The sequence below is a fragment of the Leishmania braziliensis genome, chromosome 27 (assembly GCF_000002845.2).
Source record: "Leishmania braziliensis MHOM/BR/75/M2904 complete genome, chromosome 27".
NCBI classification, from domain to species: Eukaryota; Euglenozoa; class Kinetoplastea; order Trypanosomatida; family Trypanosomatidae; genus Leishmania; species Leishmania braziliensis.
This window is the reverse complement of record NC_009319.2, coordinates 367,280-381,744: the sequence shown is the minus strand read 5'-3', so window position 1 is coordinate 381,744 and position 14,465 is coordinate 367,280. Positions and strand designations below refer to the sequence as shown.

The following is a 14,465-nucleotide window of genomic DNA, read 5'->3' as shown; positions in this document are numbered from 1 at the left end:
AAATACTCCACCAAGAGCCGAAAGAATGCAACCTGTACACTCTTCCACCGTACTAATTCACTTCGAAACTATGCAGACATCAACATGTGTTAGTAGGCACACAACGAGTATGGACGTTCGACTCACACCACAGCAGTACTCCTGTACTCTGTCAAACGTCTCCCTCCTTTTGACTCCACCATCACCACTACACTCGCTTGCTTCGCCAAAGACACAACAACACACATAGGTTCACCACAATACCCTCTTACCAACACACTCAGCACAGTGGTAAACAAGTTCAAAAAAACACACACAAAGACGCATATATCTCTACACAATAAAATACCCCACCGCGCCCTCGCCCATGGGCGTGCACGCACGCGCCCCGCGGGCGACAGCGCAGCGTCAGTGTGAGCTGAGTTGAAAGATGTTATGACCTCATGCAGTGCTCGGACTGACAGGAAACTATGTGAATAGTGTTCATCACGTGCGCACGCCGCAGCACGCAGCGGCAAAGGGGCAGGGGGAGATGGGAGGGGGGGGGGTGGGTGGGCGCGATCCGCGTGGCACCCACAGTCGCACCGCGTCTCGGAGAGTTGATGCTCCCACGCGCTCAGTAGTGGGGGAGCGGTAGGACTCAATGCACTCCTTCACACACGACGCAGCGTGCACGGGCGTGGCGGCGTCTCAGACCTGTTGAGTTTTTTGTTATTTGGCTCGAAATGCGCGCTCATCGCCTCGCTCGCGCACAACAGTGGTTGTCTCTCCATCAGGACCACCACGCCCGCGCCTCAGGCGCACGCCGCAAGCACGCAGCCGCACACGTCAGCCGAAAGGTGATTTGTATGTGTGTCTTTCCATGCGCCAGTCAAACTGTTTGGACCAACATAGATGAGTGCATCATTCAGCAGCATACGCGCAGTTGTTCAGTTTTTTTTTTTTTTAGTCTTGCAGCAGTATACACAGGCACAGGGAGGAATGAAGGTTCCTGACGCCCAGGGAAGGCTGCTGAGAGTACTGTGGTTGCCCACTAATCTACTAAAGGTCATTTGGGCGGTGGCTTCTAAGTGGTTACTGCCCCCTCCTCTTCCTTTCCCTATCCCCGTTGTTTGTTGAGGAGATGATGAGGGGATGGATGGGCAGGCGATGTGGTTGAGTTGTGGGCGGTAAAAGAGATAGGAGGAAATGACTCTGGGAGGTTATGGGGATCTGCAGACGGAGTGGGTACTGAGCTCTGTTTTCTGCCGTGGCATCGCATTCTGCGATCTCGTATCAGGGGCAACACCCCAGTGCTCAGTGCTTCCACCCCCTCCCTCCCCTGCTCTCGGGGGTAGCCATGCAGCCCACCCCCTCCCCGCCACTGCGCCGAGCCACCTCTGGTGGCAACTGGGTCATGCACCCACGACGTAGCGAGGCCAGAGTGCCAGCGTCACTGGAGCGCACCCCACCGCATTCTCACTGCCTGCTGGTGTGGCGCGCCTGCGCTGCCCCGACCGATGCACCCTGTGGGGAGCGGCGGGATGGCGGCGGCTGGGGGTGGTGCGTTGGGCAGGGGGCAGGGTTCAGCTGGCTGTGCCAGACCATCGCCCCAGTGCGTGTGTCTATGGCGGCTGCGCACCACGCGATGGGCTCCCTGTGGGCAGGCCGTGGGGTTGAGCAGGGCTGCGCCGTCATGCTCAATGGCAGGGAGTGGACAAGGCGGAGGAGAAAAATTGTTTTTGATTTGAATGCGACGCAATGTGTTGGGTTACAGCATAATACTGAGAATGAGGATGGCGAACACGAGCAGGATAGACGGTAGGTGTGCCTTCATGAAGCGTCTGAGGCTGACGTAGCGGCCCTGCAGCATCATACCAATCGCGAGGCTCGCCGTCCCCGTGTGCTCCTTCTGAAATTGGCTCCTATTCAGCGCTGCGGCCACGAAAGCGTGGCAGTTGTTTGCGAAGAAGTTGTAAGTCTCTGCCTGGCGGAAGTGGTTGGTGGCGGACGCGACTGCCGCATCGTACGCCTCCACCTCACGGTGCACCGCTGCCCATCTCTCTTGCGAGTTGTGCGGGTCGGGGTTGTAAAAGGACGGGATGCAGTCGCGTGAGATGTCCCAGTACTTGACCGGGTTGCCGAACAGCATGCGGTCTTGTCCAATGCGGTACGATTCTTGGAAGTCATAGATGCGGCCCTGGCTGTCGCATACCCCGATGTGGCCCACGAACGGCAGAAACCACGTCAGGATCGGAATAGGCGACCAAACAATGCAGAACGGGTAGTGCTCATGCACTGGGTCAATGGTGGGAGGAAGCTGCACTGGCATATCCGCGCTGAAATCTCCCCGATTCTCCATGGTGGATTCAAGCATCCTGTGTGATGGGGGGGGGGACTTTTTGGAGCAGCGATGTGTCAAGCTGTGTGTGCAGGGCAATGAGGATGACGAGACAGCTGGAAGCTAGTGCGCTTGGGCATACGTCTGCGAAGGAGAGGGAAAACAATGTGCAGAAAGGGAGTAACTCGCGTCGACGGAGTGGAATCAAACGCCGCTGCAGCCGGGAGCATTGGGGAAAGCGTTGCACCGAACAAGCAAGGAACATAGGGCTGGCGGCAGCAATGGGTGTGGAGGGATGACAAGACACAAGTAGGTTCAGCCTCTCCTCAGAGATAGCATGGTGTTCTCTCTTGCCCAGCAGAGGAGGCCATTGCACCGAGCTCCGTCAAAGGGGGAGGAGACTGAAGGAGGTTGTGCAGCCCTGCGAGGTGTGCTGTGTGAGTTGACACCAGTTTTTTTGCGTGGAGGCGGTGTAGTTCACGGAGGGTCACTCGCAGAAAAGCCCACGACATCACGGGGAGGAGGAGGCGCCCCATGACGACGCAGCTACATACAGATCAAGAGGTGCATATATGAAATCTAGCAAAAAGGGATAGCTGGAGGCGCAGACACGCGCAGCGGCGACGTGGCAGCCGATACGACGCGCACAAACGAAGTGAATGAGAAGCAGTGGATGGGCGATCCAAGCGTGACGTTCAGTCCGAGCGCTAATGAGCACGCACGCAGAGATCGAGAGAAAGACGGGTATACAGAGGCACCCCCATCCACACACACACATATACACATACACACACACAAACGCACGCACGCAGGCACCGCCTCGTGCGCGTACTATAGGGACGCAAGCAAGCGCGGGGGGGGGGATGAGCACGCTAGCAACTAGCTTTACACGGAGGAAGAAATCGCAATGCGCTGCGCAGGTGGCGCCAGATGCTGATGTCGCGGCCGAGGAGAGCTATTCACACCCCCACACACAGTTTGTCGGAGAGCCTTCGCGACATGCCGTCGTATTGCGCGGCGGCAGCGAAGATGTAGGAATTGTGTGCTACGCAGTGATACACCTGATGTTGTTCCAAGTGAGCGGCCCCCTCCTCAAGAGTGGCGCTGCACGCCTAGACCTCGCGCTGAGTTGCGTCGGTGTCAATGAGTCTGTTTTGGATTCCATCTTCGTAGTGTGATGAGATACACTGGGATGAAATACTCTAGTACATGGCCGGGCTGCCAAACAGCATGTTGTCGAGTCTTCATCTGGAAGGTGCCTTGGGAGGCCATAGAAACGGCTACGGGCTGTCACAGACGCCAATGCGCTTCATCCACGACGCGAAACGAGATACGAGATGAGGATAAGTGCCCAGACCCCACAAGAACAGTAGCGCTCCTGTTTGTGGTCCATGGTGGCATGGTGGCATGGAGGAGGAAGAGGAGGAGGGTGAAACGATGGAGGTTGGCGTGCATTGCACACACGATTCCACATACCGTGAGAACGAAACAACATGGGAGCAGCATCATTGGCGCACACAGACATACGCCCCCCCCCCCCCCCCCAGGACACCCAAGAGAGAAATGGGGAGGGGGAGGGAAGACGGAGCGAAGCGGGAAAGGAAGCACACTGTAGACGATACAAGTGAAAGCGAAAAGGCAAAAGGAGAACAACCAGCGGCGAGGGGAATGGGGTGGGGAGAGTGAATGCAGGAACCCGACAGGAAATAGAATAAGAAGGGAGCAGGTAGCAGTAGGTGGTGTGAGCCCATAAAAGGCCCTGAAAGAGAAACCAAAGGGGGAGAGTGGAGGGAGGAAGCGGGGGCGCAGACGGGTGGTCCTGGCGCGTCTCCGACTATCCCCATCTTGCGGCGCGGCGTGTGTGTATGAAATGTGAGCATGTGCACCGTGACAAACATTCCGTGGTACGCTGGAGGGGGGGGCGGGCGAGTCGACAGCAGCAGCAGCAATTGTCTGGAAAGGAGAAACGAGGGTGGATGGTTGGGGGGGGGGGGGGGAGAGACGCCGTAAAGAAGTACAGCCCCGGGATAGTGCGTGCACTCACCGACCCCTCCATAGAGAGACGCTCAAATCGCCCCTGCCCCACCTACCTCTTTCCCGTCTCACGGGACAGGGGTGAAAAATGGTATCGCTTCTGGACCAAACCACTTTCCCGGCGCTCCTTCAGCTGCTGCACATGGGTGAGCGGGTCCAGTCGATCCGGGACACCGTTGAAGTAACCGTCCATCCAGCGCATAAACCGCGCCGCATAGCTTGCCGGGTCGATGATGGTTGGGTCGTGGCGAGTGTAGCCGAGCATTGTGTCTAGGCCAGACTTCACCTTCGACTCCAGCACCTTGGCGGAGGAGTAGGGGTGCAAATAGTCGATGATGCCCACGCACACGCTGCCGTCGCCCACGGAGGCCATGAGCGAGTAGTCCATGATGCCACTCTCCGCCAGCAGCGCGGTGTCGTGAGAGAGGTGCTCCATCAAGAGACGCTTCACCTCCGGTGTGCAAAAGAAGAAGTTGCCCAGCCGTAGACGCTCTTGAACGAAGTCCACGTCAAGGCGTACGGCAGCCGTCTGCTCTGTCGTGCGGTTGCGCTGGCTGCCTTTCAGGTCCCACTTCTCTCGCACTGGTCGTTGAAAGAGAAGCTGCTCGGAGACCATGAAGCAATGCGTCCCGTCTGTGAGGAGGTTCTGCAGCTGCGGTGTGGTGTCACCGGGCACTGAGCTAGTGGACGTGGTGGGCGGCGCCGCAGCTCTGCTGCGCGACCCTTGCACCTGAACAGCATAGAGGCCCATGATTTTGCCCAGTGTCGTCTGAGCGTCGAGCAGGGGCGCACTGGCCTCACCGCCCGACGAGTGCGACGGATGCTGCTGTTGCTGTTGCAACGACGCGTAGTAGTCCGCCATCCTCGCAAAGTAGCGCGGCGCCCACTCTCGGAAGTGGCGCAGCTCCATCGGTTTCACAGACTTGATGAGAAAGCGTCCATCATGTGTGACGAAGAACCTTGAGTGCGATTTGCCGCCGTCGGTGCTAAAGGGGCGACATCGCACCAGGGCGGCACAGATATCAAAGGGAGCGCCGTCTGTGTAGAGCACGTGAAGGGCTGCAAAGCTTCGGGGAAAGAGCACGTCTACGGTGATGATAGGATCGGCGTTGCTGGTGCCGCCACCGATCATGCTTGCCACACTGGCGGCGCTGCTGATCGTCGCCACTGCCCCACCAGCGAGTCCAGCAGGTCCACCGACACCGGGGTGTACTACACACTGATACCCAGAAAGTGTCCACTTCAGGGAGGTGGATGATGCCGCATCTGCTCTGCTGCTTTGGCGAAGCACCTCGAGCGCTTCCTCTAGCGACAGTTGGCCTATCATCGACAAGGGCTGCAGCTTTTCTGACCGTGTTGCCGAGTTCATGTTCAGTGATGATGTAGTGAGTGTGCTATCGGCAGCAAAGGAGAGGTGGTGTGCGGTGGGTACTGCCACAGCTGCTTCGCTGCTGACCGACTTGACTAGTTCCAACTCCATGCCTGCAGCTGCGTCCTTTGTGCTCGATGGGGTGCAAGACGTACTGGGTGGAACGGGACGATAGAAGTGCAGCAGGGCTGCGGCAAGGATGCTGGATGGCTCAGCCAGGCGAATCCACTGCGAGCGCTCCTTGTGATACAGACATCCGTCCAGTCGGTGAAGAGATGAGGGGCATTCAGGCCCGGCAGCTGCGGAGGCGTCTGTGGAGGTGCTGGTGGCACCCTTTGCACCGGACTTCCGCTGCGCAACGTACCAGCCGCGATACGCGGCGAAAAGATCGGGAAGCAGATGTCTGCGCATGTTGGCGAGGAGTAGCGCCACATCCAGCTGCCCACGCTGGCGTGCATCGTGAAGGGCTGAAAGTGCATGCTGTACAGCTTCGCATAGCTGGCCCAAGTCGCTCGAGGCACCCTCCCCAGTGGGCATCGAGGACGTCCTGGCGGCGGCGGATGCCTTTCCTTCCGCCTCCACAGCAGAGCTGGCAGTGCTTATCGGAGATTCTGCAGTCAGCACATCTGCTTGGGTGTTCTCTTGCTGTTCCGTTCGATCCAAAGAAGCGCGCGTTGCCTGTTGCAGCTCAGCGAGAAGACCCTCCAGTTCATCGGCGTCGCTCCCAGCATAGAGGTAATCCTCGATGCCAATCGGATGCTCCTCAGAGGATCCCTTCGCCTCCAGTGCGGGAATGGCGCGTGGCATCACGGGTGGCGGGTATTCGATGCGCGACAGAGGCACTCGCTCCATCAAGAACGTCACGGTATTGGGGTAGGCGGAGATATTGGCAGGACTGGGTTGGCGCTGCTGCTGCGCAGCCGTCCCTAGGGAATGGAACTGGAAGTGGAGCTGTAGACCCGACTGCGCCGAGTGCCTTGACAGCGCAGGTATCCAGCCGTACAGCACCCACTCCAGGAAGGCGGCTGTGGAGAGGTTCAGAAGGTGCGGAGTGCAGACGTCGATCATGGCGTCAACCGGGGCGGCGGGCACGGTCGCCGCATCCGCTGCTGCTACCCTGACATCCTCGTTCACCACGCGAATTCGAAGAGAGAAATAACCCCTCAGATGGGCAACGAAGGCGGCGATTGCGTAAGTGTCCAGCGGCTCCGCCGCAGTCAACGCCCTCGCAGCGCTCTGCTGCGCGGTGACCTTGTGAAACGCCAACATCTGCGCGGCACCCAAAGTGCCCGCGAGACCGCTGTCAGTGAGTGTGGCTGCTGCCGAAGGGAGAGAGGCACTGGTCGACGTGGTCACCTTCACTCGATGCGCACCGTGCAAGTAGAGTACCTGTGACTCCGTCCCGGCGCAGCGGTTCACCAGAAAGTGGAAGAGGCGCTCGTCTCCGGCACCGTAGAAGGTCAAGACCGATTTCTGTTGCACCACAGCGTAGGCATTGGCCGCTGGCGCCTCAGCGCGTCCGAGAGGCGGACCCAACAAGGGGGCGCTGGGTGACGCTGTGTCAGCGCTGCTGGCAGGCAAATCGAGGTGTGAACTAGCTTGGAAACGGGTGACCGGGCCACGAGAAGCACCGCGCTCGATGGGCAGCTCGGAGCTCCGTGACTTGGCCAGTGTGCTCATGACGGCGCTTGCCACCGCCACCGCCGACCTGCCGTTGACGGAATTACCGGCGCCACTACCACCGCCAGTTCCCCCCTCGAATAGGTGGTCCATGTGCACAATGTTCACCACGATGTTGTCCTTCAGGGTGGACAGTGCAGCGGGGCTCGCGGCGTTGCGGCATGCAGACTGCACCGACGACGGGAATTGGCACCCCACATTCATCGTGATGGCAGCGGCTGCGGCGGCTTCCTCTGCGGTCGCCGTCGCGCTACTCACCGAAATAGAGAGCCCTTTGCGTACAAGTGCAGCGGCGCCGTTTGCCTGCAGGGCCAGGTGATAGGCAACGGCGACTGCCTCCCTTACTACCTGTTCCATTGCCTCCCACTGCCGCTCGCCGCGGAGGATGAGGGTATGAAAGGAGAGCGCGTCGAAGCCGCGGAAGCTGCAGCAGCACACTTCCTCTGCCAACTCAAGCACCTCGAAGCGGGCGCAGTGACCCAGCGGCGCTGTGGTGGCCAAGTCGCCCACGCCGACGTACTGAAGATCAGCAATGATGTCAGCATGCAAGCACCAGGAGAGCTGCACGAGAAATTCACGACCAACGTCTAGCACGAGGCGCATCTGGTCCTCCGCCTCGATACGCGCACGCAGGTAATGGTGCATGTTGCCTTCGACAACAATCACGTCCGGTTGCCACATCACCAGTCGCTGGAACAACTTATCCAGGTAGCCGCTGTAGGAATGCACGTAGTCAACGAGGTCCTCGGCTGGCTGCACTGGATAGGAGAGGTCCCCCGCAAGCAGCAGCACGCGCGGATGATCGCACGGGCTCATGACCCGCTTGGAAGGATGAGGTCGACGGTTCACTAGGCCCGGGTACACGATGCACTGCACGGGCTGCGCGGGGCTCAGGATAGAGAAGATGGACAAGTGGTCAAACACACTGGCACCGAGGGCGACAGCAGTGTGGTGCACGATATGCCAGGCAACATCAGCTAGGTGGCGACATAGTCGCGATCCGTGAGTGTTGGGGAAATAAGCTTGAAGGGTGTGTTGAATGCGCGCCTTGAGGTGGGTTGTGCACGCGGCGCCGAAGTCGCTCAGGAATCCGTGCAGCGACGCAGGTGCGTCGGCCATCGCAATGACCGTTGCGCTCCCCAGTACGCAGCCCTTGGAGTCCAATGCCAGCTGCGTCATATCTGCTCCCAGGAAAAAGCGCACGTCAAAGCTGACGGGGTCGTCGCTAAGCGTCCGCACAAGTGCACCGGCGCTCTCCAAGGTGGATGCACACGGACTTGTTTGCTGCCCTGGGAAGGTGCGCGCTGCCCTGTCCTTCAGGGCTTGCTGATGCGCTACCCACCACTGCGCCATGATCGACGGTGGGGGGCGCCAAACGCGCCCGATAGAGTACGTGACCTCGCGCTCCTCTTCTGTTTCTGCATGTGTTCCTGTGCAGCCCACAGACTCGGGGGCCACGATGTTAGAGGAATCCGAGGCTGCTAACTGGCGCGCCATTTCCACCGCAGGTAGTGTACGCAGTGGGGTGGGAGACAGCGCCTCCTCAGGGGGACTCCTTCCGTCGAGCCGAATCGGCGTCTCCAGCTTCGGTGACGACAGACACGGCAGTGGTACACTCAGCATAAGCGGTGACGGTACGTTCGACAGAGATTGGGCCGCGCTGTTGCCTGTGAGTGACGAGGCTGGGAACTCGGCGTGCGGTGCCGAGGCTTCGCGCGAAGCGTTCTTCGCCACGGTGGCAGCGCAGCGACAACAGAGAAGCATGGAAAGCTCCGCAGCTGCCGCTGCTGCTGCTACCGCAGCAACAGAAGCCCCATCGCGACTACTACTAACGGCGTTACATTTCCCTGTTGTCTTCGGCACCTCGGCCGATGTTCGCGTGCTTATCGGCGTAGCCAGCGTTGGCGCCAGCCACTGATAAACATTGAATATTATGCTCTGCGGTACGGAAGCTTCTGTTGGTGGAGGCTTGAGGCACTCGTAGCAGAATACCTGACCACACCTGCGGCAGTGGTGGCGACGGCGAAAGACGGTGAACTTCTCAGCACACCCGCGACATCGCAGTGCATACTTGTCCTCTACCCATAGAGAGCGATCTGTTCGCATCTTTGACTCAGACCGGCGCGTGAGGGGACGAAGGAGAGATGTAGGGGGGGGGGGGATACACTGGTGGTTGCTCTAGCAGGTTCGAAATCCCTGCAATTACCAGCGTCGGTGCTGTCAGACGAGGAAGAGAAGACACCACGTCACACAAACACCAAAGGAGGAAGAAAAGGTGCAACACAGCAGCGACGGAATCACCCAAAATGTGTGTTGAAGGCAGCGGTGAGCGGTATTGGTGTGGAACACAGGGGTTTCACGCGGTATTCATTGTGTGGTGCGCCTCTCTTGGATCGCGGGAGCGCGCACTGGTGGCACGCTTGCAGTGAGCACGTAGGGGGTGCAGGCATACGTGTACCTTTACTCAGGCGGAGAGAGAGAGAGACGGCGGGGTTAGGGAGGGGCTATTTTGTATGAATCCAAGGGTAAGAGAGTAGGGGCATCCAGAACACTTCTCCACTGCTCGTACGTTGGCAGAGCTGCGTAGGAGTAGGGATAACTATGCTCCATGTCACCGTAGATACCAGCATGGAGCTGCACTTTAAACGAATTTCGACCAGGCACAGCACGGCCGTGCCGTCGTGTTGTGCCTTTGGGGGATGCCATTTTCTACTCCTACGAGCGAGATACCGGGTAGAGAGGAGGGGAGGAGAGGGGAGGGAAGGGGAGGAAGCGCCATCCTTGACGATGAGCAGCGGTTCCCGCCTCTCTTCACGTCTCTCTCTTTTTTTTTTTTGCTTCGCCTGGACTGTGAGGGTTCTCGACTGTGCCAAAGGCGCCGCGGGATGTGCGGTGTCGAGTGCCGCCGAGCGCCGCAACCAACCGTCCGCCCCAGCCCTCCCTCCTCCTCCTCCCCTCGATGGCATTCCCTGTCGCGTTCTTCGTCTTTCCGTTCTTCTTTGTCGCGTCTGTACGTTGTCTGTACTACGATTAAGTAAAGCACCAAACAAACCGGTGAGAGAGAAGCACAGTCCGAGTACAGGAGCACAAACCGCGACAAGAGCCATCCCAGCCACAGCAATGACTACCACCCCTTTCCTTAGAGTCCCTTCTCACTTTCAGCTCCCATCTCCTCACTTACCCTCCGGTTGGAAGCGAACTCACAAGACCACGAGGGCACATCGTCACGTGCGTTGACGCGTGGATTCAATACACATACGGGCAACATACATGTCGAAGGATGGAAGGCAGGAGAGTAGGTGGGTGGGAGAGTAAACGCACACAGAGAGAGACAAGCGCGCAACATGACAACGTCGTTCGAGGTCGCGCACGTGTGTAAAAGCGCAGTAAACATTTAAAAGGAGAAGACGAGACAAGCGACGTGCTGAGACGACGTCTTTTTCAGATTTGGTACGTTCAAATAACGACAGAAAAGGGAGAGGGGAGGGGACGCACGCGCAGCGAAAGGTGTTCGGCGAGGATTGTCGTGCGTGTGCCGGCGTGCCTCATCGTGGCAGCCGTGTTTGACACTCGCGGGAGGAGGACTGCCCCAATCCACATTTCGACGAAGAAGGAAAAACACCAAAAAAGGAGCACCACGCACATAAAGAAGAAGAACAACAACAACGACACAACACCAACCAATACAACGCAGAGATGACAGCCTCGGGGGTGGCGCCGTACAGCGCACATGGGACAGCACGCCTGCGCATCACCTCCTCCAAGCGCCTAAGCACACCACATGTCACCGCAAGAAGCCCCCAAAAGTAAGACACATCGAGTTTGGGAGAAAGACGGGTGACGAGAGCACGTCGACACTTCTCAATCTCGTTCTTACAGGCTCACTCGCTCTTCCACTCCCGTTTTTTTCCCCCTTTTCCTCAGCCTTATCGCACACGCCGCGTACCAAACACCCACGCAGGTGTATGTGCTGCAGAGTGAGGGGAGCGGCGCTCGCAGCATGAAGTTCAGTCAAGCATGGGCGCTGTCACGGTCAACCTGCAATGATTTCCTGAATAAGCTTCTTTTCTTCCTCCACGTGCACGGAGCCATAGCCGGTGGACGGCGACGCTGAGGATGAGCGGCTCACGACGTTGATGCGGTTCTGCTTTAGTCCGAGATGTCGCATCAAGCTGTTCATGCGGGGTCGCATGTGCATCCACATCCCCATGTTGCGTGGCTCCTCCTGCAGCCATACAAACTCTGTATCGGGGTTACGCTGCGCGTACTTCTCCATCACATCCGCGACCTGCTCCCAAGGGAACGGGGCCAGCTGCTCGACTGTGACGAGGACGATGTCGTCATGGACGCCTGGGGTCTCTTTCTGCATTGCTGTCTTCGCATCATTTACAATGCTCTCAATTTGGCCAGAGCAGAACGCGACCTTGCGAGCCACCGTGTCCTCGGTGCGCGCGGTGTCAATGACCGCCTTGAATCTGGACCCCTGAGCCATGTCCGCCAGTTTTGATAAGTTCGGCGCACGCAGGCGTGCCTTCGAGAAGAAATTGACAAGCGGTTTCGGAAACTCGCGCAGTCCTTGGCGGCGCAGAAGATGGAAGTAGTTGGCTGGTGTGCTGGGGTAAGTCACCTGCCAGTTGTGGCGACGGATGCGGATTTCGAGCGCCTGATCGTTGGAAAAGTGGCGGAAGTCCGACGGTACTCGGTCGCTGTCGTCGCTCAGCTGCAGGAAGCGCTCCACACGAGCAGAGCTGTGCTCGGGGCCGGCACCCGAGTAGCCGTGCGGGAGCGACAGGATGAGGTTGCTGTGCTCATTCCACTTCTCCTCGCAGCAACTGAGGAACTGGTCGAAGATCACCTGCGCACCGTTGGCAAAGTCACCGAACTGGGCCTCCCACATAGTGATGGAGCGGGTGTTCTCCATGTTGTACCCCATCTCGAAGCCGCACACGCCGAGCTCGGAGAGGGAGCTGTTCGAGATGGTGATGAGTGCCTGCGAAGGCGACACCGTCTTCACCGGGAAGTACTTTAGGTTCGTCTTCATGTCTGTAATGCCGGCGTGACGCTGTGTGAAGGTACCGCGCTCGACATCCTCGCCAGTCAACCGTATCGGCACCCCTTGCATCGAGAGCGTGGCCAGCGCCATGAGCTCTGCTTGGCACCACTCGATTGCGTCTCCCTGCTCCGTGCCTTTCTTGCGTGCAGCGTACGTGCGCTCCACCACCGGGTGCGGCTTCTGCATCTCCTTCGGGATGGACGCGAGGTGCACGCCTGCAGCGCGGAGCGTCTGGGCCTCGACGCCGGTCTCCACCGCTGGAGCCGGCCGCGGCACACGGGCGGCGGCGATCTTCGCGTACGACAAATCCGCTGAGGTGTTCTCGCTCTCGGGGTCAAACACAGGCATGACCTTCACGAAGTTCTGCGTGCTGTTCATGCGCTCGTACGCCTGGCGCAGGACGCTGTCCCACTCCGTCTTCTCCACCTTGGCCTCTTCTGCCGTCAGTGTGCCGTCTTCGATGAGGGTCTTGGTGTAGATGTCGACGAGACAGGGGTGCCGACGGATCTGCTCGTACAGCTGGGGCTGGGTAAAGTCGGGCATGTCGGTCTCGTTGTGCCCGTTGCGGCGGTAGCAGACGAGGTCGATGATGATGTCGCGGTGGAACTGATGGCGGAAGCGTGCGGCAATCTTGGCCGCTTTCACGCACGCGTCAACGTCGTCGCCGTTGACATGCATCACTGGGGCATTGTTCACCTTTGACAGGTCGGTGCAGTACGCGCTCGCGCGCGAGTCCTTGGGGTTGGTGGTGAAGCCAATCTGGTTGTTGATGACTAAGTGCAGTGTGCCACCGACGTGAAAGTTTTCGAGCTCGCAGAACCCCATCGTCTCGTAGCACGATCCTTGGCCGGCGAATGCGGCATCACCATGGATGAGGATGGGCAGCACCGTTGTGCACTCCACATCGTCCGTGTAGACTTGGCGGGCATGCGCCTTACCCAGCACCAGAGGGTTTACGGCTTCGAGGTGCGACGGGTTAGGCAGCAGGTCCAACTCGATCAACTTATTGTTGGCCAGCTTCACGTGCTTGCGCTTGCCGAGATGGTACTCGACATCGCCGCTGACGTGCACATTCTCGATAGCCACACGACCTTCGAACTCGTTGAGGATGGTGCGTAGGGACTTGTGTAGCACGTTCGCCAGGACGTTCAGGCGCCCACGGTGCGCCATGCCGATGATCGCGCTCTGCACGCCGAGGTTGCTCGAGGTGAGAATTACGGCGTTCAAGGCTGGAATAAGCGCCTCGCCGCCGTCGAGGCCGAAGCGCTGCTTGGTGGCGTACTTCACCTGCAGAAACTTCTCGAAGCCGCAGGCCTTGATGACGTCCTTGTAGTAAAGCTTGCGCTCCTCGTCTGGCAAGGGCTGCAGGGAGTTTGCGACCTCGTGGCGGAACCAGTTACGCAACTCAAAGAAGCCCGATGACATGAACTCGAACCCGATTGGCCCGCAGTAGAATCGGCGTAGTTGATCGATAATTTCCTGAAGCGTCATGGAAGTACCACCGCTGACGAAGGTCGCATCGTAGCTGGCACCAAGGGTGACGTTGAAGACAAGCTTCAGATCCTCCTTGCTGAAGCAGAACTCCTCCGGCGCCAGTGTGCGAGAGCCCAGGATGCGATTGTCCGCGTGGTAGCCGCTGAGCGGGTTGACTTTCGCCATGTGGTGGCCAAACCGCTCGTATTCGCGGATCATCCACGAAAGGCGCATATTGTCGTGACGCTGCTTCTCCGACAACGACTTGGCATCGATTGGTCGGCTGAATGTTGACACTACAGGGGCATCGTCATTCCTGGACCGAATCGCCTCCAGGACGGGCACCCAGCTGGGATCGACAAGGGCGCTGTCGGCCTCGTACTGCCGCATGAGGTTCTCCACGTAGTGCTGGTTCTCGGCGTTGACGAGTTGGTCATATGGGTTGGGCTGGCGAATAGTGCGGGCATCTGTGTAGTTGCGCATCGCCGACGCTCGGACGGCAATAACGCCACTCAAAGCTCGGCGCATCATTTTTTCCCCTTTCCTGTCTTGCTGGC

General features: G+C 58.9%; 3 protein-coding genes across 3 annotated transcripts; all 3 read right to left on the bottom strand.

Annotated features, from left to right (window-relative positions):
• Window positions 1-1,729: 1,729 nt before the first annotated feature.
• On the bottom strand, window positions 1,730-2,335 carry LBRM_27_0980 (conserved hypothetical protein; the record flags this gene model as incomplete). Its single annotated transcript, XM_001565807.1, has 1 exon — window positions 1,730-2,335. One exon carries the CDS (start codon window positions 2,333-2,335, stop codon window positions 1,730-1,732), a length of 606 nt encoding a protein of 201 aa, XP_001565857.1.
• Window positions 2,336-4,385: 2,050 nt separating this feature from the next.
• Window positions 4,386-9,488, bottom strand: LBRM_27_0970 (putative phosphatidylinositol (3,5) kinase; the record flags this gene model as incomplete). The annotated part of the gene is made up of 1 exon (XM_001565806.2): window positions 4,386-9,488. One exon carries the CDS (start codon window positions 9,486-9,488, stop codon window positions 4,386-4,388), a length of 5,103 nt encoding a protein of 1,700 aa, XP_001565856.2.
• A 1,927-nt stretch (window positions 9,489-11,415) lies between these two features.
• On the bottom strand, window positions 11,416-14,439 carry LBRM_27_0960 (putative 2-oxoglutarate dehydrogenase subunit; the record flags this gene model as incomplete). The annotated part of the gene is made up of 1 exon (XM_001565805.1): window positions 11,416-14,439. One exon carries the CDS (start codon window positions 14,437-14,439, stop codon window positions 11,416-11,418), a length of 3,024 nt encoding a protein of 1,007 aa, XP_001565855.1.
• Between the last annotated feature and the right edge of the window lie 26 nt (window positions 14,440-14,465).